This window comes from Panulirus ornatus, chromosome 9, assembly GCF_036320965.1.
Source record: "Panulirus ornatus isolate Po-2019 chromosome 9, ASM3632096v1, whole genome shotgun sequence".
In the NCBI taxonomy this organism is placed as follows: Eukaryota; Metazoa; Arthropoda; class Malacostraca; order Decapoda; family Palinuridae; genus Panulirus; species Panulirus ornatus.
Window position 1 is genome coordinate 4984974 of NC_092232.1, and position 24690 is coordinate 5009663.

Genomic DNA, 24690 nt, shown 5'->3' on the forward strand with positions numbered 1-24690 from the left:
CACTTGGCGAGTGTTGTTCCCTATTCTTATGTCTGTAAATCTGCAAACAGCTGCCATATTTACCTGAACATAAGAAACTAATATTTTCATATTCCTCTTTCTCCATATACGCTGCAACCATTGCCGCAGATGCATTGAACTAAAACGACTTTGAAATTGAGAATAAGTAAATTCAAAAGGCGGAAAAACTGTTATTTTCTTTTTCTTTTGTTAGACAGAGATGGTACCTGCTCCGTCCGCTTCACTTTGTCTACGAGATGGATGTCGTCTTAAAAGTGTGGGTCAAGGGTACCTACTTTTAGACGGAAGCTGAAGCGCACATCAATATTCGTCTGCCTAAGTGACATGAATACACATTAAATAGCGATTGAACTGAACTCGGATATAAAATCTAACCAAGATGTGGATGCGTATGCGGATACGGAAGTGGAGGTCGTTATAGGATATTTCTTCCTCAACTTGGTACATACCAGTTAAAAATGCTCCGAGAGTTGTAGGAGACTGGTTTGGGCAGCAAGACTATCACAACCTTCTCGGTTGTTGGTGGTAGTCCCATTCTATGGAGATGGGTGGCAGGGCAGTCCATAAGATTAATACTTCAGCCAGTCAACCATGTTTCAGAAACATAATTCTGACTCCTGCTTCTACTAATTCGGTAAGTCCCCCTATATGTTTCCGATATTGTTGACATTTTTGATTTAAACATTGTCAGAACTGTTGATTCATTTTCTCACTTCTGTAGAAACGGTGCTTTTTTTTTCTTGTGTAATGTATCGATAACTCAGGTCACATTCTTTACAAACTCCATTGTAAATATAACTTTTCAGATATGTCCTCAAAATACTTATATTCCACTACCTTCTATACCACAGCATAGTTCCAAATACTTATAATCTGCTGCTTTCTAGATCACAGCTTAGAAGATAGCCGATACCATAGCTCAGTAGACAGCCGATATTCACAGCAGCTTTTATCTGGTGTTGTTAGCATCATTAAAATTAGGACAAATGAAGTGGATTGGTTTAGTAAATACCAATGGATTATTGATTCGGTGTATTCTTTTCGCATTGAACATTGTTCCGTGCGTTTTACACAGCACCTGTCGGGGAAAAAAGCAGTAGTCTTTTGTATCCTAACACAACTAACAAATACTAATCTAACCTACACTAATCAAACCTAATCTAGTCCAAACTTAACGCTTATGGAAGAAAATCCGGATCGCACTTTACGGGGCAACAATCATTTCATTTTTCTCTTTTCCTTGATTGGTAAAACTTGTTTTAGTTTATTTATTGCATATCTCTATCGAACGCGATGAAATTAGTGAATTATATATTTGAAAGTCAATATTAATCTGTCTGCGTTTCTGTAGATTTTTGCGTTATTGTCATTGCTCATTATGATGCAATGGTCTTTTTCTTCTTGGGCTTTTAATAATGGCTTGTCAGCCATTTTTTGTTTGTTTCTGAAATTTTGATCAACATCTTGCCATCACTCTATCTTTGAATTCCATTTGTGATGTCTTTGACCGTTGCTTCAATACGTCTAAATCTCTGTGGATGCCATTGGGATTTCTAAACTTTCTCGGAGGATGTACTGCCGGGATTCATAATCCCTCGCGAATTTCTCATGAAGATGTTTTGGAAAAAAAACAACAGAGGAAGTCCTGATCCCTGTGACGCGAGTCTCAGCTCTCTTCTCCTGCAATGAATATCTGTAACTTGCATCTGTAATCTATGTTATAATTCGTAACTACTTGATATAATGTCCTTTTATTTAACGGTAGCCACAACCGATATTGCTCGGGGGGAAAGGGAGAGGCTGCACAGCTTAGGATGTTCCAAACATGGCGCTGACCATTGCATAGGCTTCTGTATCAACGTCATTTACGACGTCGGGAGCAATTGTAACCCCTCGTGTACGACGGTACGGCCCTTGGATACGATGATTTCGCCTTTGACCTGACTTAAGAGTTATCAAAGGCCAGGCATCATACCCAAGGGTCGTACCATTGTGCTCAAAGGTCGTATCTGTCGTACTTGCACCCTCTAGGAGCGAGTCGCCAAAGCCTGCTGAGTGCATCGCTGGGGGGTGTTGCCTCCCGTCCGCCCTGCGTGGGAGCTGGTGGATGAGGGAGGGAGGGGGGAGAGGTCTCGTTGAGTTGGGATATATAACCGTTCAGAGCTTTGGGAATGCCAGAGTTTATGAGACTGGGAATGTGGAAACTAAGGTTGTATGATTTTCTTTGCATTATCCCTAACGAATTATACACTATTTCTGATGTAGTGCCCATCGTTGTGTTAATGTCCTTTTCGCTTGTTTCTCATTGTGTTGATGCGCGTTTAGGCTGATGCCAGCAGAATTGTGCACCATATTGGTGCAAATTCCTGTACAACTTTCGTCTTTTGCTGAAAAGCTTCATCAACCTTAATAGATTCGTTTTCTTAAGTTTGCCCACCAGAGCTCTGTAGAATTTTGTAAGCAAAGGAAATTTGCGATGAGACCATTCCAGCCATGTCATGCTCCCGTAGGGGTACATTCTTCGTGGAGGTCAGCCCTCTTAAACCCACATCCCATTCACTAATCTCAGCCGGGCCATTTATGCTCTAAACGGATGTTTATATAACCTTAGGACATGTGCTCTCTCTCTCTCTCTCTCTCTCTCTCTCTCTCTCTCTCTCTCTCTCTCTCTCTCTCTCTCTCTCTCTCTCTCTCTCTCTCTCCTGGTATAGAGACACTCCTGTAAACGCCAGATCAGTCATCTTGAGGATGATATTCGTCCCATCACCCACATACAAGTGACGAATTCCCCAAGATTTTTGAGTAGTATCATTACCTAAATTGTTCCGCTATATCTAGTGAATCACCATCGCCTTGACTGGGTGACACAGCGTGTGACCTCACCTGACCTAATTATCCTCAGGGGAATGTGTGTGGTGGCCTAGCCTACGAGTGCTCATGGGATATTAATCCCCGATACCCATATTTGATGTTCGGCGGTAGCAGATCAGAAGACCAGCCACTTAAGTATTCAGTAAGTAGACGTGACTGCTTCCATGAGAGGTCAGAAGTTTGCGATGTTCGGCTTCGACGTCTCTTATGCCCTTTGGAAATAGCTACTCCTCTCCCAGCCCTGGCCTCGCTGCCTCTTATACACCCGAGAGAGGGAGCCTGGCTCTCGTAGGGGGCCGGGTTGGATAACAAGCCCAACCCCCTAAACACTCCCGGTGCTTAGGTCCCTTACCATCGGTGGGCCGCCCTAGAGCATAGGGCCCGCACCTCCTGAGTTGTAGGGAGGTTTAATCTCAAGCAACAACTATACACCCGAGCATCACAGAAGGAGGTCAGTCAAGCTCACCTGGCCTTAAAAAACACACACATCTGCCAGGACGCTGACTCAGAGAGGTTACTGTGGTGTTTTCTTCGTTAGTAGCAGTTCTCCAGAGTTCATTGCCCCTTGGTACCTCACCTTACATATCGTATCCAACAAAGTATTGCTGTTCTAGCACGCGTATCTGCTCTGTCCCTCTCAGTTGAACCACTCCAATAACCAAAGAACACACGCCAAATATCTGTGCAAATGTTGCTCCCGCCGTGGCTATATTACCTTCTATGATACTTCTCTTTAGTCTCTCATAATTACCGTCGTTCATAAACATTTTTTTTCTTCTTTTCCACGAGAAATAAGTTCATCAGATCCCTGCTGGTGACTCATGTCTGCTGGCCTCTCGAGAGCGAAGACCTTGGTCTTCCCAACGTCACGCTATCGGTCATATGTGGCTGACTTTAGGTGTCTCGTGTTATCCGGTGGTATGACTGGTTCTCCGTGTCCCCTCGCATGTTATTACGGGCATAATAGCGCCACTGTCCTCCGTTACCTGTTGCTGACTGCGTGAAGCTAACATGGGTGTACATCAGCTCTTTACTGGATTGATTTAATCACTTGTGCAGGAGATTATGCCCCTTGCATATGATGGCCATGGACACTATTCAGGGACCACGGCAAAGGCCAGGTCGTCATACCCAAGGGTGGTACTTGCGCTCGAGGGTCGTGCTATCGTGCTATCGTGCTCAAGGGTCGTACACTCGTGTTCAAGAGTTGGCAAAGGCCGTTCGAGTATTATTCATGGTTGAGCAGTTAAGAGTTTGTATTGTACAAATGTTTTACCATAAGACGATTGGAGTATACAGTTCTTGTGTGGCACCAAGGGGCATACACACAAGATATTAAAAGAAAGATGTAGGAAAAAGTGAAAACAAATCTAAAGTAAGGTAATTTGGGAAGTGAAAACTCTCGGTCCCAAAATATTCTTCAGTCCCTTGCACTTACTGACTATATCTTTTTATCCCTGGTGGGGTCATTAGATCCAAGCATCGTCTTTTATACCTGGTAGATTCACCAAGTCCCAGCGAGTCTCTCCACCTTGAGACTCATCAAGTCCAAGCCTAGTCTCTTTCCCTTGTAGGATAGATTCACCAGGTTGGATACAAGACTAGTCCTACTGTGGTAGAGTGACGAGGGCCAAGCCAAGTCTCTTATCTCTGATAGAGTGACCAGGTCCACCAAGCTTAATGACACCCCTGGTAGATTCACCAGATCCAAGCTCTCTCTCTCTCTCTCTCTCTCTCTCTCTCTCTCTCTCTCTCTCTCTCTCTCTCTCTCTCTCTCTCTCTCTCTCTCTCTCTCTCTCTCATGGTTAATTTACTAGACTTAATAATGCTTAAAGATATGCACCAAACTTTTTTCAGTAGAATGTGGATTGTGAAACATGAACACTCGTAGAAATTTGTTGTGATTAATGAGAGATAAGGCCAAACAAACATGATTATTGTATATATTCCCATATTTTTTCTTATATTTCTGCTTTAGTAAACTTATATTTCTGCTTTTGTAAACTTTCTGTATGTCTAACGAAAGTTGTAAGTACGTAACGCAGAAGTTGTGAAACCAATTTTGTCTTTTTTCTTGAGAAATGTAGGTTAAGAGTCAGGTGAGATTTAGTTGTGAAACTTGGTATGTGAACCTCCTGTTTAATTCTTAGACTATTTAGTGTGTGAAACATGGGTTGTACTTTAGTAGACTTTTCTGTTTGTTTGGTGGGTTGAAAATCGTAGACGTTCGTTGAAGCGAGGGTTGTAAGTACACATATTGTTCTTGAAACATGGGTCATTAACATGTAGTATTATGTAATTCATCGTTTTCTTTAAGTACCTTTACAGAGTTTTCCTTTATTTTTCTTTAGTTATTGAAATGTAGTTGTCATCACTTTGGCATCAAGTCATGCCATTCAGAAACCAGCTAGGAGATAGTCAAGTTAACTTCATTTTTTAATGACATGGGCTTCTTCCTAGATGTATTTTTTCTGTTAAAATAAAACTACTTGCGTTTATACACTGGATGGAAATGAATATGCCTAGAATGAAAAGGAAACCAAATGAATGGTGGTTCCTTCCACTTTATGACCCATTTAATGGAAAATAGAATTTACAGAAAACATATCTAAATTTCAAAAAGGGACTAGAGAAATTTTAGATGATTATTCATTGATTTAGTAATTTATTATTTTACTATTGAGGATGATACTGAGTGCTTTACATCAATTTATAACTATACCAGATGGGCTGGCAGACAGCTAGGTAAACAGACTTATACAGGTTACGTCTTTTGTTTTCAAATTATTTTATTAATTAGGTTGTGACTACAATTTTTTTATGCGCATTCAGAGAGTTGTTGAGAAAATCATAGTTGTATAGGTTATGGGTTCACCTATAACTGCATTTTATTTGAGAGTGCTTGTCTTCGAACAGAACTTGACATCTACCTGCAACCCTGTTGGCTAATTTGAATTTATTTTAGGTGCGCCTCCATATTAACTATGAATATCAGGTAAAGGTCTAGGGGCACCTCAGAGATATGACCGTATCATTAAATTTAGGAAAATTTATTTTGACCGGGAGGAGGGTTGCTTTGGAACTATTGGTAAAAATCTAATTCAGCTCCGCATCGTAATTAGCTTCGGGGATGTGGCAATTTTCTCTGTTTAGGGTACCCTAATACAGTATATGTTGAGGAGTATGATTATAAGCACTCTGTATTTACTAACAACATTGAATAATGCGGAAATATTATATATGGGAGAATGTTGGGGTCATTTGATGTACAAGTAGGTACCGTTAATGGTGAAAAAAAGGCAACAGAGCTTCTAAATACGTCACCTAACATCCCCAATAGACAGTGTGTATTGCACTGTTCTGTATTTTACAGGAATTGTACCGGCCAAATAAATACATAATTGGGCACTGTGCCTCTTATATGGCGGCGGATGTCAACGCACTTGCAACACAACGAACGGAGATGTGATTATATTTGATTTTATTGGTTTCTTTTGTATTAATCAACCCCTCATCTCCAGACATATAGATACACTCTACTAATGTCGCGTCATAGATGTTCAATAACTTATAATATTCAGATTTATGTTTTTTTTTTTATTATTCCATTATTCACTATACTAGCATTGTAAAAGTTTTTTGATAACCATAGCTAATATCGATGCGGAGCTAAACTAGACCATCATTTCTTTCCGTACTACAGGAATAGATAATGTTGGGAGGGGTGTGGTGGTATGTGGAAATATGGGGTAAAACACTTATAAAGAATCATCATTACTTATGAAAACCGCATAAAAATCATCATTACTTATGAAAACCGCACCTTAATGTTATTTGAATTATAAGTTTTGGATGTTTTGATGTTTACAGGCAGCTGCTGTGAAGCTTGTGTATTTCCTCCAGGAGCATTGCAGCCAATATTGCAGAAGGGAGATGACAGTTTTTTCAACTATTTTACAGAATATTAAGGTAGATCTTGGCCATTAGATGAAGTTGTTTTTGAATGCTATATTGATTTATACATTATTTTACTTTTACCTCACATTTGCTTGATCATTGGTAACCTACTTTAACTTTTATATAGGGAGAAAATAATGCTTTGAATTAAGTTCCTCAAATCTAGATCACTTCTGACTCTGAAGTTTCTTTTAATATGCATTTCATTTAAGTCCATAAGAATTTCTGACAGTACTCGGAGGACCATTTTACCTACATTCTGATAAGTGTAGGTGATTCTTTTGGGTCACTGTATTTTTACTTCACTTAAAAACTAGCTTTGGGATATGGTTACTTATATTCTTGTCTTTTGTGTTAATGTTTTATAAGATGTTTTATGAGAAACTCTTGGGTTAATTGAAGTAAGTAATACACTTATAGAAATCACAGGAACTTACTAAAACATGCTCCTCTGAGCTTAAAAGATTTAATGATACTTAAAGCTCATTATTTTAGTTGAAATGTATTAGTCACACTCATGAAAATGTGCCATGAACAGGGCATCAGAAGGCAGTATGCAGACAACACTGTGAGCAGCCATGCATTCCTCAGGAGACGTATGAAGTATGATGTTCATGTAATTGTAGCATCATTTTGGCGACCAGGTATGGTTTTTATAGATTCTGTTGATATTTTAGAAGAGTATTATCAACTTTTACGTTAATTATTCCTACACTTTGCTTGATGTATATAGCCAGATTCGCTCATTACATTATAATGTTTATCATGCTTCAAAGACTATAAATATGTAGTTTTTGCTATAAATATGTATATGTCTGTGTGTGCATATATATGTATAAATTGAGATGTATAGGTATGTATATTTGCGTGTGTGGACGTGTATGTACATGAGTATGTGGGTGAGTTGGGCCATTCTTTCGTGTGTTTCCTTGTGCTACATCGCTAACGTGGGAGACAACAACAAAGTATAATAAATGAATAAATAAATATGCTATAAATGTATAGGCTTTGCTCTTATTGTAGTCTCACAACAGTACACTGGCTCTGCAGCACATGCTTGTTTAGTATTCAAAACTGATAGTGATGCAGTGCTATTCTAAGCTATTACTGATTTGATTTTTTTTTTGTTGATTATTTAATTCAGTTATGGTAGCTTAGCATTTTTGCAGTTTACCTTATTGAGGAAAAGTTAGAAATATGAAAAAATGGCCAAAGTAGTTATTAGAAAAAGAAAATGATAAGTTTTCACTAAAATTAAGTTGGTCCAGTGGGAGTTGAAGAAGAGCTGCCATAGTGACCAATAGGGAAAGTTTCAGGGTTAAACTGTCAAATGATTCAGAATTATCTCACCCTATAACAGAAAGACTCTGCTCCCCTAACCCTTGCATCCTTCAATGTCAAGAGATGGATGACTGTCGGAACGTATTGAATGTGACTGCAGCTGGCCTTGTAGTTTTTATTGAAGTTTTTAGTGAAACTTTTCAAAGAAAACTCAGTACCAATATTTCCCCTTTTCCCAGACTACTTTATGTTTTTTAATATTTTTAGATACTAATGAAGTGATTTAGCCAAAGTTAATTACCTTTTTTGGGGGAGGGTTGAATTAGGTTTGGTTTGTCCAGTTTAGTTTATGTTAGGTTCTTTTGTTGTTTTCATATTTATTTGCTAAACCAAATTATGAAGAAAAAAGTGATCCCAGATTTAGATATGCTCATCAGAATTTATTCTGCTAAGTGAAACAAAGGTACTGTGAATAACTTACTTCTTGAGCCTCCATCTTAAATATTTTGAAGAATGTTTGGCAAATGAAAAAGAAAATCTAGTGTAGGTACACCAATTTGAAACGTTGGAATATCACTGATTCCAATAGCATTGGTAGGATTTTGTGTGAACAGAATGAGAGTGATGAAGGGTGATTGGGATTTCCTTTTTATTTCATGATGATTAGTAAGTCCATGGTGGAGAGGGCTAAGAAAATTAGGGAAGATGTAAGATGAACTGAAAATAAGTGAAACACCTTTAGAAATTACCAAAAGCTATGAAAACCTCTCTTACCAGCAAGTTCCTCAAGTAGTAGGTATCAATCTGATTTTCATCATTACTGAAAGCATACAAGATTGCTATGGCCTCGTGTTCCTGTCAGCCACTACAGTATCAGTTATTGATACTCCATTCCATATTTAATGGGATAGATCAGGTAAATATATCCTCCACCCATTCTGTTTATCTTATTTATTTATTTTGCTTTGTCGCTGTCTCCTGTGTTAGTGAGGTAGCGCAAGGAAACATGAAAGAATGGCCCAACCCACCCACATACACATGTATGTACATACTTGTCCACACACGCAAATATACATACCTATACATCTCATTGTATACATATATATACACACACAGACATATACATATATACACATGTACATAATTCATACTATATGCCTTTATTCATTCCCATCGCCATCCCGCCACACGTGAAATAACAACCCCCTCCCCCCGCATGTGCGCGGGGTAGTGCTAGGAAAATACAACAAAGGCCACATTCGTTCACACTCAGTCTCTAGCTGTCATGTAATAATGCACCGAAACCACAGCTCCCTTTCCGCATCCAGGCCCCACAGAACTTTACGTGGTTTACTCCAGATGCTTCAAATGGCCTGGTTCAATCCATTGACAGCACGTCGACCCCGGTATACCACATCATTCCAATTCACTCTATTCCTTGCACACCTTTCACCTTCCTGCATGTTCAGGCCCCGATCACTTGAAATCTTTTTCACTCCATCTTTCCACCTCCAATTTGGTCTCCCACTTTTCCTCGTTCCCTCCACCTCTGACACATATATCCTCTTGGTCAATCTTTCCTCACTCATTCTCTCCATGTGACCAAACCATTTCCAAACACCCTCTTCTGCTCTCTCAACCACACTCTTTTTATTACCACACATCTCTCTTACCCTTACATTACTTACTCGATCAAACCACCTCACACCACATATTGTCCTCAAACATCTCATTTCCAGCGCATCCACCCTCCTCCGCACAACTCTATCTATAGCCCATGCCTCGCAACCACATAACATTGTGGAACCACTATTCCCTCAAAAATACCCATTTTTGCTTTTCGAGATAATGTTCTCGACTTCCACACATTCTTCAATGCTCCCAGAACTTTCGCCCCCTCACCCAGCCTATGATTCACTTTCGCTTCCATGGTTCCATCCACTGCCAAATCCACTCCCAGATATCTAAAACTATTCACTTCCTCCAGTTTTTCTCCATTTAAACTTATCTCCCAGTTGACTTGTTCCTTAACCCTACTGTACCTAATAACCTTGCTCTTATTCACATTTACTCTCAGCTTTCTTCTTTTACACACTTTACCAAACTCAGTCACCAGCTTCTGCAGTTTCTCACACGAATCAGCCACCAGTGCTGTATTATCAGCGAACAACAACTGACTCACTTCCCAAGCTCTCTCATCCACAACAGACTGCATATGTGCCTCTCTTTCCAAAACTCTTGCATTTACCTCCCTAACAACCCCATCCATAAACAAATTAAACAACCATGGAGACATCACACACCCTTGCCGCAAACCTACATTCACTGAGAACCAATCACTTTCCTCTCTTCCTACACGTACACATGCCTTACATCCTCGATAAAAACTTTTCACTGCTTCTAACAACTTGCCTCCCACACCATATATTCTTAATACTTGCCACAGAGCATCTCTATCAACTCTTATCATATGTCTTCTCCAGATCCATAAATGCTACATACAAATCCATTTGCTTTTCTAAGTATTTCTCACAAACATTCTTCAAAGCAAACACCTGATCCACACATCATCTACCACTTCTGAAACCACACTGCTCTTCTCCAATCTGAAGCTCTGTACATGCCTTCACCCTCTCAATCAGTACCCTTCCGTATAATTTCCCTGGAATACTCAACAAACTTATACCTTTGTAATTTGAGCACTCACTTTTATCCCCTTTGCCTTTGTACAATGGCACTATGCAAGCATTCTGCCAATCCTTAGGCACCTCAATATGAGTCATACATACATTAAATAACCTTACCAACCAGTCAACAATACAGTCACCCCCTATTTTAATAAATTCCACTGCAATACCATCCAAACCCACTGCCTTGCTGGCTTTCATCTTCCGCAAAGCTTTCACTTCCTCTTCTCTGTTTACCAAATTATTCTCCCTAACCCTCTCACTTTGCACACAACCTCGACCAAAACGCCCTATATCTGTCACTCTATCATCGAACACGTTCAACAAACCTTCAAAATACTCACTCCATATCCTTCTCACATCACCACTACTTATCACCTCCCCATTAGCCCCGTTCACTGAAGTTCCCATTTGTTCCCTTGTCTTATGCACTTTATTTACCTCCTTCCAAAACATCTTTTTATTTTCCCTAAAATTTAATGATACTCTCTCACCCCAACTCTCATTTGCCCTCTTTTTCACCTCTTGCACCTTTCTCTTGACTTCCTGCCTCTTTCTTTTATACATCTCCCAGTCATTTGCATTATTTCCCTGCAAAAAATCGTCCAAATGCCTCTCTCTTCTCTTTCACTAATAATTTTACTTCTTCATCCCACCACTCACTACCCTTTCTAATCTGCCCACCTCCCACGCTTCTCATGCCACAAGCATCTTTTGCACAAGCCAAATATACATATATATATATATATATATATATATATATATATATATATATATATATATATATATTTTTTTTTATTATTATACTTTGTCGCTGTCTCCCGTGTTTGCGAGGTAGCACAAGGAAACAGACGAAAGAAATGGCCCAACCCACCCCCATACACATGTATATACATACGTCCACACACGCAAATATACATACCTACACAGCTTTCCATGGTTTACCCCAGACGCTTCACATGCCTTGATTCAATCCACTGACAGCACATCAACCCCGGTATACCACATCGCTCCAATTCACTCTATTCCTTGCCCTCCTTTCACCCTCCTGCATGTTCAGGCCCGGATCACACAAAATCTTTTTCACTCCATCTTTCCACCTCCAATTTGGTCTCCCTCTTCTCCTCGTTCCCTCCACCTTCGACACATATATCCTCTTGGTCAATCTTTCCTCACTCATTCTCTCCATTTGACCAAACCATTTCAAAACACCCTCTTCTGCTCTCTCAACCACGCTCTTATTATTTCCACACATCTCTCTTACCCTTACGTTACTTACTCGATCAAACCACCTCACACCACACATTGTCCTCAAACATCTCATTTCCAGCACATCCATCCTCCTGCGCACAACTCTATCCATAGTCCACGCCTCGCAACCATACAACATTGTTGGAACTACTATTCCTTCAAACATACCCATTTTTGCTTTCCGAGATAATGTTCTCGACTTCCACACATTCTTCAAGGCTCCCAGAATTTTCGCCCCCTCCCCCACCCTATGATCCACTTCCGCTTCCATGTTTCCATCCGCTGCCAGATCCACTCCCAGATATCTAAAACGCTTCACTTCATATATATATAAATTTTTTTTTCATACTATTCGCCATTTCCCGCGTTAGCGAGGTAGCGTTAAGAACAGAGGACTTGGCCTTAGAGGGAATATCCTCACCTGATCCCCTTCTCTGTTCCTTCTTTTAGGAAAAAAAAAAAAAAAAAACGAGAGGGGAGGATTTCCAGCCCCCCGCTCCCTTCCCTTTTAGTCGCCTTCTATGACACACAGGGAATACGTGGGAAGTATTCTTTCTCCCGTATCCCCAGGGATGATATATATTTATTTATTTATTATTACTTACTCGATCAAACCACCTCACACCACATATTGTCCTTAAACATCTCATTTCCAGCACATCCACCCTCCTGTGCACAACTCTGTCCATAGCCTTATAATGAATAATATATATATTTTTTTTTTTATTATACTTTGTCGCTGTCTCCCGCGTTTGCGAGGTAGCGCAAGGAAACAGACGAAAGAAATGGCCCAACCCTCCCCCATACACATGTATATACATACGTCCACACACGCAAATATACATACCTACACAGCTTTCCATGGTTTACCCCAGACGCTTCACATGCCTTGATTCAATCCACTGACAGCACGTCAACCCCGGTATACCACATCGCTCCAATTCACTCTATTCCTTGCCCTCCTTTCACCCTTCTGCATGTTCAGGCCCCGATCACACAAAATCTTTTTCACTCCATCTTTCCACCTCCAATTTGGTCTCCCTCTTCTCCTCGTTCCCTCCACCTCCGACACATATATCCTCTTGGTCAAACTTTCCTCACTCATTCTCTCCATGTGCCCAAACCACTTCAAAACACCCTCTTCTGCTCTCTCAACCACGCTCTTTTTATTTCCACACATCTCTCTTACCCTTACGTTACTCACTCGATCAAACCACCTCACACCACACATTGTCCTCAAACATCTCATCTCCAGCACATCCATCCTCCTGCGCACAACTCCATCCATAGCCCACGCCTCGCAACCATACAACATTGTTGGAACCACTATTCCTTCAAACATACCCATTTTTGCTTTCCGAGATAATGTTCTCGACTTCCACACATTCTTCAAGGCCCCCAGAATTTTCGCCCCCTCCCCCACCCTATGATCCACTTCCGCTTCCATAATAATATATTTTTTTTTTTTTTTTTTTTTTTTTTTTTTTTTTTTTTATACTTTGTCGCTGTCTCCCGCGTTTGCGAGGTAGCGCAAGGAAACAGACGAAAGAAATGGCCCAACCCCCCCCCCCATACACATGTACATACACACGTCCACACACGCAAATATACATACCTACACAGCTTTCCATGGTTTACCCCAGACGCTTCACATGCCTTGATTCAATCCACTGACAGCACGTCAACCCCTGTATACCACATGACTCCAATTCACTCTATTCCTTGCCCTCCTTTCACCCTCCTGCATGTTCAGGCCCCGATCACTTGAAATCTTTTTCACTCAATCTTTCCACCTCCAGTTTGGTCTCCCACTTTTCCTTGTTCCCTCCACCTCTGACGCATATATCTTCTTTGTCAATCTTTCCCCGCTCATTCTCTCCATGTGACCAAACCATTTCAAAACACCCTTTTCTGCTCTCTCAACCACACTCTTTTTATTTCCACACCTCTCTCTTACCCTATTATTACTTACTCGATCAAACCACCTCACACCACATATTGTCCTTAAACATCTCATTTCCAGCACATCCACCCTCCTGCGCACAACTCTGTCCATAGCCCACGCCTCGCAACCACACAACATTCCCATCTTTGCTTTCCGAGATAATGTTCTCAACTTCCACACATTTTTCAACGCTCCCAGAATTTTCGCTTCCTCCCCCACCCTATGATTTACTTCCAATTCCATGGTTCCATCCTCTACCAAATCCACTCCCAGATATCTAAAACAATTCATTTCCTCCAGTTTTTCTCCATTCAAACTTACCTCCCAATTGACTTGACCCTCAACCCTACTGTACCTAATAACCTTGCTCTTATTCACATTTACTCTTAACTTTCTTCTTTCACACACTTAAACTCAGTCACCAGTTTCTGCAGTTTCTCACTTGAATCAGCCACCATCGCTGTATCATCAGCGAACAACAACTGACTCACTTCCTAAGCTCTCTCATCCACAACACATTGCATACTTGCCCCTCTTTCCAAAACTCTTGCATTCACCTCCCTAACAACCACATCCATAAACAAATTAAACATGCCTTACATCCTCGATAAAAACTTTTCACTGCTTCTAACAACTTGCTTCCCACACCATATATTCCCAATACCTTCCCCAGAGCATCTCTATCAACTCTATCATATGCCTTCTCCAGATCCATAAATGCTACATACAAATCCATTTGCTTTTCTAAGTATTTCTCACATACATTCTTCAAAGCAAACACCTGATCCACACATCCCCTACCACTTCTGAAACCACACTGCTCTTCCCCAATCTGATGCTCTGTACATGCCTTCACCCTCTCAATCAATACTCTCCCATATAATTTCCCAGGAGTACTCAACAAATTTATACTTCTGTAATTTGAGCACTCACCTTTGTCCCCTTTGTCTTTGTACAATGGCAATATGGAAGCATTCCACCAATCCTCAGGCACCTCACCATGAGTCATACATACATTAAATAACCTTACCAACCAGTCAACAATACAGTCTCCCCCTTTTTAATAAACTTCACTGCAATATCATCCAAACCCGCTGTCTTGCCAGCTTTCATCTTCCACAAAACTTCTGCTGAAAAGGGACTGGTGATTGGGAATACCTGGTTTAAAAAGAGAGATATACATAAGTATACATATGTAAGTAGGAGAGATAGCCAAAGAGCGTTATTGGATTACGTGTTAATTGATAGGTGCGCAAAAGAAAGACTTTTGGATGTTAATGTGCTGAGAGGTGCAAGTGGAGGGATGTCTGCTCATTATCTTGTGGAGGCGAAGGTGAAGATTTGTACAGGTTTTCAGAAAAGAAGAGAGAATGTTGGGGTGAAGAGAGTGGTGAGAGTAAGTGAGCTTGGGAAGGAGACTTGTGTGAGGAAGTACCAGGAGAGACTAAGTACAGAATGGAAAAAGGTGAGAACAAAGGAGGTAAGGGGAGTGGGGGAGGAAAGGGATGTATTTAGGGAAGCAGTAATGGCTCAATCAAAAGATGCTTGTGGCATGAGAAGCGTGGGAGGTGGGCAGATTAGAAAGGGTGGTGAGTGGTGGGATGAAGAAGTAAGATTATTAGTGAAAGAGAAGAGAGAGGCATTTGGACTATTTTTGCAAGGAAATAATGCAAATGAGTGGGACTTGTATAAAAGAAAGAGGCAGGAGGTCAAGAGAAAGGTGCAAGAGGTGAAAAAGAGGGCAAGTGAGAGTTGGGGTGAGAGTATCATTAAATTTTAGGGAGAATAAAAAGATGTTTTGGAAGGAGGTAAATAAAGAGCGTAAGACAAGGGATCAAATGGGATTTTCAGTGAAGGGGGCTAATGGGGAGGTGATAACAAGTAGTGGTGATGTGAGAAGGAGATTGAGTGAGTATTTTGAAGGTTTGTTGAATGTGTTTGATGATAGAGTGGCAGATATAGGGTGTTTTGGTCAAGGTGGTGTGCAAAGTGAGAGGGTTAGGGAGAATGATTTGGTAAACAGAGAAGAGTTAGTAAAAGCTTTGCGGAAGATGAAAGCCGGCAAGGCGGCGGGTTTGGATGGTATTGCAGTGGAATTTATTAAAAAGGGGGTGACTGTATTGTTGACTGGTTGGTAAGGTTATTTTATATATGTATGACTCATGGTGAGGTGCCTGAGGATTGGCAGAATGCTTGCATAGTGCCATTGTACAAAGGCAAAGGGGATAAAAGTGAGTGCTTAAATTACAGAGGTATTAGTTTGTTGAATATTCCTGGTAAATATATATGGGAGGGTATTGATTGAGAGGGTGAAGGCATGTCCAGAGCATTAGATTGGGGAAGAGCAGTGTGGTTTCAGAAGTGGTAGAGGATGTGTGGATCAGGTGTTTGCTTTGAAGAATGTATGTGAGAAATACTTAGAAAAGCAAATGGATTTGTATGTAGCATTTATGGATCTGGAGAAGGCATATGATAGAGTTGATAGAGATGCTCTGTGGAAGGTATTAAGAATATATGGTGTGGGAGGCAAGTTGTTAGAAGCAGTGAAAAGTTTTTATCGAGGATGTAAGGCATGTGTATATGTAGGAAGAGAGGAAAGTGATTGGTTCTTAGTGAATGTAGGTTTGCGGCAGGGGTGTGTGATTTCCCCATGGTTGTTTAATTTGTTTATGGATGGGGTTGTTAGGGAGGTGAATGCAAGAGTTTTGGAAAGAGGGGCAAGTATGCAGTCTGTTGTGGATGAGAGAACTTGGGAAGTGAGTCAGTTGTTGTTCACTGATGACACAGCGCTGGTAGCTGATTTGTGTGAGAAACTGCAGAAGCTGGTGACTGAGTTTGGTAATGTGTGTGAAAGAAGAAAGGTGAGAGTAAATGTGAATAAGAGCAAGGTTATTAGGTAAGGTAGGGTTGAGGGACAAGTCAACTGGGAGGTAAGTTTGAATGGAGAAAAACTGTAGGAAGTGAAGTGTTTTAGATATCTGGGAGTGGATTTGGCAGCGGATGGAACCATGGAAGCAGAAGTGAATCATAGGGTGGGGGAGGGGGTGAAAGTTCTGGGAGTGTTGAAGAATGTGTGGAAGTCGAGAACATTATCTTGGAAAGCAAAAAAAATTGGTATGTTTGAAGGAATAGTGGTTCCAACAATGTTATATGGTTGTGAGGCGTGGGCTATAGATAGAGTTGTGCAGAGGAGGGTGGATGTGCTGGAAATGAGATGTTTTGAGGACAATATGTGGTGTGAGGTGGTTTGATTGAGTAAGTAATGTAAGGGTAAGAGAGATGTGTGGTAATAAAAAGAGTGTGGTTGAGAGAGCAGAAGAGGATGTTTGGAAATGGTTTGGTCACATGGAGGGAATGAGTGAGGAAAGATTGACCAAGAGGATATATGTGTCAGAGGTGGAGGGAATGAGGAAAAGTGGGAGACCAGATTGGAGGTGGAAAGATGGCGTGAAAAAGGTTTTGAGTGATCGGGGCCTGAACATGCAGGAGGGTGAAAGACATGCAAATAATAGAGTGAATTGGAACGGTGTGGTATACCGGGGTCGACGTGCTGTCAATGGATTGAGCCAGGGCATGTGAAGCGTCTGGGGTAAACCATGGAAAGTTCTGTGGGGCCTGGATGTGGAAAGGGAGCTGTGGTCTCAGTGCATTATTATTACATGACAGCTAGAGACTGAGTGCGAACGAATGGGGCCTTTGTTGTCTTTTCCTAGTGCTACCTTGCGCACATGAGGGGGGAGGGGGCTGTTATTTTATGTGTGGCGGGGTGGCGATGGGAATGAATAAAGGCAGACTATGAATTATGTACAGGTGTATATATGTATAGGTCTGTGTGTGTATATATATGTATACATTGAGATATATAGGTATGTATATTTGCATGTGTGGATGTGTATGTATATACATGTGTATGTGGGTGGGCTGGGCCATTCTTTCGTCTGTTTCCTTGTGCTACCTCGCTAACGCGGGATACGGCGACAAAGCAAAATAATAAAAAAATGATATATGGCCCAACCCACCCACATACTCATGTGTATACATAAACGTCTACACATGCACATATACAGACCTATACATCTCAATGTATACATATATATATATATATATATACACACACAGACATATACACATGTACATAATTCATACTGTCTGCCCTTATTCATTCCCGTCGCCACCCCACCACACTTGAAATGAAAACCCCCTCCCCCAGCATGTGCACAAGGTAGCACTAGGAAAAGACAACAAAGGCCACATCCATTCACACTCATTCTCTAGCTGACATGTATAATGCACCAAAACCACAGCTCCTTTTCCGCATCCAGGCCCCACAGAACTTTCCATGGTTTACCCCAGACGCTTCACATGCTCTGGCTCAATCCATTGACAGCACGTCGACCCTGGTATACCACATCATTCCAGTTCACTCTATTCCTTGCACGCCTTTCACCCTCCTATATGTTCTAGCCCCGATCGCTCTAGATCTTTTTCACTCCATCCTTCCACCTCCAATTTGGTCTCCCACTTCTCCTCATTCCCGCCACCTCTGGCACATATATCCTCTTTGTCAATCTTTTCTCACTAATTCTCTCCATGTGACCAAACCATTTCAATACACCCTCTTCTGCACCCTCAACGACATTCTTTTTATTACCACACATACCTCTTACCCTTTCATTACTTACTCAATCAAACCACCTCACACCACGTATTGTCCTCAAAACATCTCATTTCCAGCACATCCACCCTCCTCTGCACAACTCTATCTATAGCCCACGCCTCACAACCATATAACATTGTTGGAACCACTGTTCCTTCAGACATACCCATTTTTGCTCCAAGATAGCGTTCTAGCCTTCCACACATTCTTCAACACTCCCAGAACCTTCGCCCCCTCCCCCACCCTGTGACTCACTTCCGCTTCCTTGGTTCCATCTGCTGCCAAATCCACTCCTAGATATCTAAAACACTTTACTTCCACCAGTTTTTCTCCACTCAAACTTACCTCCCAATTTACTTGTCCCTCAACCCTACTGAACCTAATAACCTTGCTCTTATTCACATTTACTCTCGGCTTTCTTTCACACACTTTACCAAACTCAGTCACCAACTTTGGCAGTTTCTCACCTGAATCATCCACCAGCGCTGTATCATCAGCGAACAACAACTGACTCACTTTCCAAGCCCTCTGACTCACTTCACAAGCCCTCTCAACCACAACAGATTGCATACTGGCCCCTCTCTCCAAAACTCTTGCATTCACCTCCCTAACAACCCCATCCATAAACAAATTAAACAACCATGGAGACTTCATGCACCCCTGCTGCAAACTGACATTCACTGGGAACCAATCACTTTCCTCATACTCATACACATGCCTTACATCCTCGATAAAAACTTTTCACTGCTTCTAGCAACTTACTTACCACACCATGTACTCTTTATAACTTACACAGAGCATCTCTATCAACTCTCTCATATGCCCTCTCCAGATCCATAAATGCTACATACAAATCCATCTGTTTTTCTAAGTATTTCTCACATACATTCTTCAAAGCAAATACCTGATCCACACATCCTCTACCATTTCTGAAATCACACTGCTCTTCCCCAGTCTGATGCTCTGTACATGCCTTGACCGTCTCAATCAATACTCTATCGATATATATTTATTTTATTTATTCATTGTACTTTGTTGCTGTCTCCCACATTAGTGAGGTAGCGCAAGGAAATAGACGAAAGAATGGCCCAACCCACCCACATACACATGCACATAAATACATTAATGCCCGCACATGCACATATACATACATACCTGTACATTTCAACGTATTCATACATATACAGACACAGACATATACATATATAAACATGTACATATTCATACTTGCTGCCTTCATTCATTCCCATTGCCATCCTGCCACACATGAAACAGTACCCCCCTCCCCTGCATGCACACGAGGTAGCACTAGGAAAAAACAACGAAGGCCACCTTCGTTCACACTCAAGTCTCTAGCTGTCAAGTGTAATGCACTGAAACCACAGCTCCCTTTCCACATCAAGGCCCCATATACATGTACATATACATATATATATATACACATATACATATATATATATATATATATATATATATATACACACATCAACATATACACATATACATACACCTACACAGAACACAGACATAGACATATATACACATGTACATATTCATGCTTGCTTGCCTTCATCAACTCCTAGTGCCATCCCACTCCACAAGAAACAGCATCGCTACCACCTGCTTCAGCGAAGTAGTGCCAGGAAAATAGACAAAAAAGGCCACATTCATTCACACTTAGTCTCTGGCTGTCATATGTAATGCACCGAAACCACAGCTCCCTATCCACATCCAGGCCCCACAGACCTTTCCATGGTTTACCCCAGACATTTCACATGCCCTGTTTCAGCCCAGTGACAGCACGTCAAACCCAGCATACCACATCATTCCAATTCACTCTATTCCATGCACGCCTTTCACCCTCCTGCATGTTCAGGCCCTCATCACTCAAAATCTTTTTCACTCCATCCTACCACCTCCAATTTGGTCTCCCACTTCTTGTTCCCTCCTCCTATGACACATATATCCTCTTTGTCGACCTTTCATCGCTCATTTTCTCCATGTGTCCAAACCCTTTTAACACACCCTCTTCTGCTCTCTCAACCACACTCTATATTTCCACACATCTCTCTTACCCTTTCATTACTTAATCAAACCACCTCACACCACATATTGTCCTCAAACATGTCCTTTCCAACGCACCCAACCTCCTCCGTAAATCCATATCTAAAGCTCATGACTTGCAACCATATAACATTGTTGGAACTACTATTCCTTCAAACATACCTATTTTTACTCTCTGAGATAATATTCTCTTTCAACACATTCTTCATCACTCCCAGAACCTCCACCCCATCCTCCACCCTGTGACTCACTTCTGCTTCCATGGTTCCATTTGCTGCTGAGTCCACTCCCAGGTATCTAAAAGACTTCATTTCCTCCAGTTCTTCTCCATTCAAACTTACATACCAACTAACTTGGCCCTCAACCCTGCTGAACCTAATGACCTTGCTCTTATTCACATTTACTCTCAACTTTGTCCTTTCACACATTTTTCCAAAGTCAGTCACCAACTTCTGCAGTTTTTCAGTGAAATCAGCCACCAGTGCTGTATCACTGGTGAACAACAACTAACTCACTTCCCAGGCCCTTTCATCCCCAACAGACTGCATACTTGCCCCTCTTTTCAAAACTCTTGCATTTGCCTCCCTAACTACCCCATCCATAAACAGAGTAAACGACCATGGAGGCATCACACATCCCTGCCGCAGACCCACCTTCACTGGGAACCAATCACTCTCTCTTCCTACTCATACATTTAACTTACATCCTTGATAAAAACTTTTCACTGCTTCTAGCAGCTTACCTCCCATACTCAGGCGACCTTCCACAAAGCATCTCTTCAGCCCTATCATATTCCTTCTCCACCTATTTTTTAAGCAGTTCTCATACATTCTTCAAAGCAAACACCTGATCCACACATCCTCTGCATCTGAAACCACACTGATCCTCCCATGTTTGATGCTATATACATGCCTTCACCCTCTTAATTGATACCTTTCCACACAATTTCCCAGGAATACTTAACAAAACTTATGCCTCTATAGTTTGAATACACACCTTTATCCCCTTTGCTTTTACACAATGGCACTATGTATGCATTCTGCCAATCCTCAGGCACTTCACCATGATCCATACATACATTGAATATCCTTACCAACCAATCAACACAGTCACCCTCTTTCTTAATAAATTCAACTGCAGTACCATACAAACTCGCTGCCTTGCTGGATTTAATCATCCACAAAGCTTTCACCTCCTCTTCTCTCTTAACCAAACTATTCTCCCTGACCCTTTCACTTCGCACACCACCCTGACCAGATCATCCTACATCTGCCGCTCTGTCATCAAACATGTTCACCAAACATTCAAAATACTCACTCCATCTCCTTCTCACTTCATCACTACCTGTTATCACTTCCTCTCCTTGCCCCCTTCACCATTGATCCCATTTCTCTTGTTTTATGCAGGTTATTTACCTCTTTCCAAAACATCTTTTTCTGCTCCCTAAAGTTTAATGATACTCTCTCACCCCACTCTTTCAACCCTTGCACCTTCCTCTTGACCTCTTGCCGCTTTCTTTTATACATCTCCCAGTCATTTGCACTCCTTCCTAGTAAGTATTGTCCAAATGCCTCTTTTTTTTCCTTCACTAACAATTTTTTCATCTCGCCATTCACTGCTCTTACTAATCTACCCACCTCCCGCCTTTCTTATGCCACATGCATCTTTTGTACATGCCATCACTACTTTCCAAAATACATCCCATTCCTCACCCACTCCCCTCACGTCATTTGCTCTCACCTTTTGCTGTTCTACATTAGTTTCTCCTGATACTTCTTTACACAAGTCTCCTTTCCAAGCTCACTTATTCTCACCACTCTCTTCTCCCCAACATTTTCTCTTCTTTTTTGAAAACCTTTACAAATTGTCACCATCGCCTCCCCAAGATAGTGATCAGACATCCCTCTAGCTACCCCTCTCAGCACATTAACATCCAAAAGTCTCTCTTTTACATGCCTATCAATTAACATGTAATCTAATAATGCCCTTTGACCATCTCTTCTACTCACATCCGTATACTTATGTATATCTCTCTTTTTGAGCCAGGTATTCCTGATCACCAGTCTTTTTTCAGCACACAAATCCACAAGCTCTTCACCATTTCCATTCACAACACTGAATACCCCATGTACACCAGTTATACCCTCAACTGTTACATTACTTATCTTCGCATTTAAGTCACCCAGCCTCGTGCACCAAAACTGCTGATACACTCGCTCAGCTGCTTCCAAAGACATTTGCCTCTCATGATCTTTCTTCTCATGACCAGGTGCGTAAGCACCAGTAATTACGTATCTCTCTCCATCTATTTTCAGCTTCACCCACACCAATCTAGAATTTTCTTTCATACATTATCACACATTCCCACAACTCTTGCTTCAGGAGTAGTGCTACCCCTTCCTTAGCTCTTGTCCTCTCACCAACTCCTGACTCTACTCCCAAGACTTTTCCAAACCATTCTTCCCCTTTACCCTCGAGCTTCATTTCACTCAGCGCCAGAATATCCAGGTTTCTTTCCTCAATCATACTACCTATCTCTCCTTTCTTCTCATCTTGGTTATATCCACACACATTCAGACACCCCAATCTGAGCCTTTGAGGAGAATTTACACTCCCTGCCTGATTGACTCCTGTTTCCTTATTCAGAAATTGAAATACAAGAAGGGGAAGGTGTCCTCTACAGCATGCAGGGAATATGTGGGATGTATTCTTTCTCCCCTATCCCCAGGAATTATTATATAACTACAAATAAGCTTCAGACTTAGGGATAATGTTGACATTATCCCTAATCTGCTGCTAGTCTCATGTTAGGAGATTAGTTAAGGAGTCAGACTATCTGCTGGCAAACATTAGAATAGCTTTCAAGTACTGTATACGGATAAGGAAATATTTAGCAAGCTGTTCATATCCTGCACAAGACCAAAGCTAGAATATGTTTCCCAAGTTTAGTCATCACACCTAAGAAGCACAAAGAGCAAATAGAGAAGCTACGTAGATGGCAACAAAGAATTAAGAGGGCTGAGTTATAGGGAAGGGTGAAAGCCTTTCAATTGCCCACCTTGGAAAAGAGGAGTGAGAAGTAACCTAATCACAACCTTTAAGTTTTTAAAACAGATTGATGATATAGAAATTGAACAGTTCTTTGAGAGTTGTAACTAGTATAGAGCAATCAGATGTAATGTGCAATCAAGCAAGAAACTTATTAGAAAAGATGTATAGAAACAATTGTATATTATGGTAGTGATGGATGAATGTAATGAGGTCTTAGTTCTAGGATAATGGAGAGAGCATACACAGATGTAAGAAGCTGTATTACTTAATCACACCATCTTACACTGCATATTGTCTTCATACATATAATTTCCAACAATATCCTCCCTACTCCACAGATTCTTATCTATAGTCCATGTCTCGCATCCATATAAAAATGTTTGGACTACTATACCTTCAAACATAACCAGTTTTGCCCTCCCTTTTACTGTCCTCTTTCCACAAATTCCTCAGTGTTCCAATAACCTTTGCCCCTTCACCCACCATGTTAACTTCACTTCTACATCCATGGTTCCATTTGCTACCATGCCCACTTCCAGGTTTCTAAATTAATTTTTCCAGATTTTATCCATCCAGATTCATACCCCAAGTAGCCTGTCTCTCTGCCCTACTAAGCCTAATAACCTTACTTTAATTAACATTTACTCTTGTCTCCCATTCACACCCTCTGCAGTTTCTCACTTGATTTTGCCTCCAGTATTGTGTCATCAACAACCATTTCACTTCCCAGGCCCCCTCACCCCCCACGTATTATGTACTCACCCTTCTCTCCAAGACCCTTGCATTTACCTCACTTGCCATTCAATCCACAAACAGATTGAAGTACTGTGGTGATATCACACACCAGCTGCAAACCAGCCTTCAACTGGAACCACTCACTCTTTTCTCCTCGTTCCCTCCACCTC

The 24690-nt window shown here is 41.2% G+C and overlaps 1 protein-coding gene across 1 annotated transcript in view; it reads left to right on the plus strand.

Annotated features, from left to right (window-relative positions):
- The first annotated feature begins 218 nt into the window (after nucleotides 1-218).
- LOC139750181 (uncharacterized) overlaps nucleotides 219-24690 on the plus strand; it is a 66750-nt gene continuing 42278 nt past the window's right edge. Inside the window, exons 1-3 of the mRNA XM_071664584.1 lie at nucleotides 219-655; nucleotides 6763-6861; nucleotides 7388-7493. Coding sequence (XP_071520685.1) covers nucleotides 560-655; nucleotides 6763-6861; nucleotides 7388-7493 — 301 coding nt within the window. The 5' untranslated portion in view covers nucleotides 219-559. The remainder of the gene's footprint in view (nucleotides 656-6762; nucleotides 6862-7387; nucleotides 7494-24690) is intronic.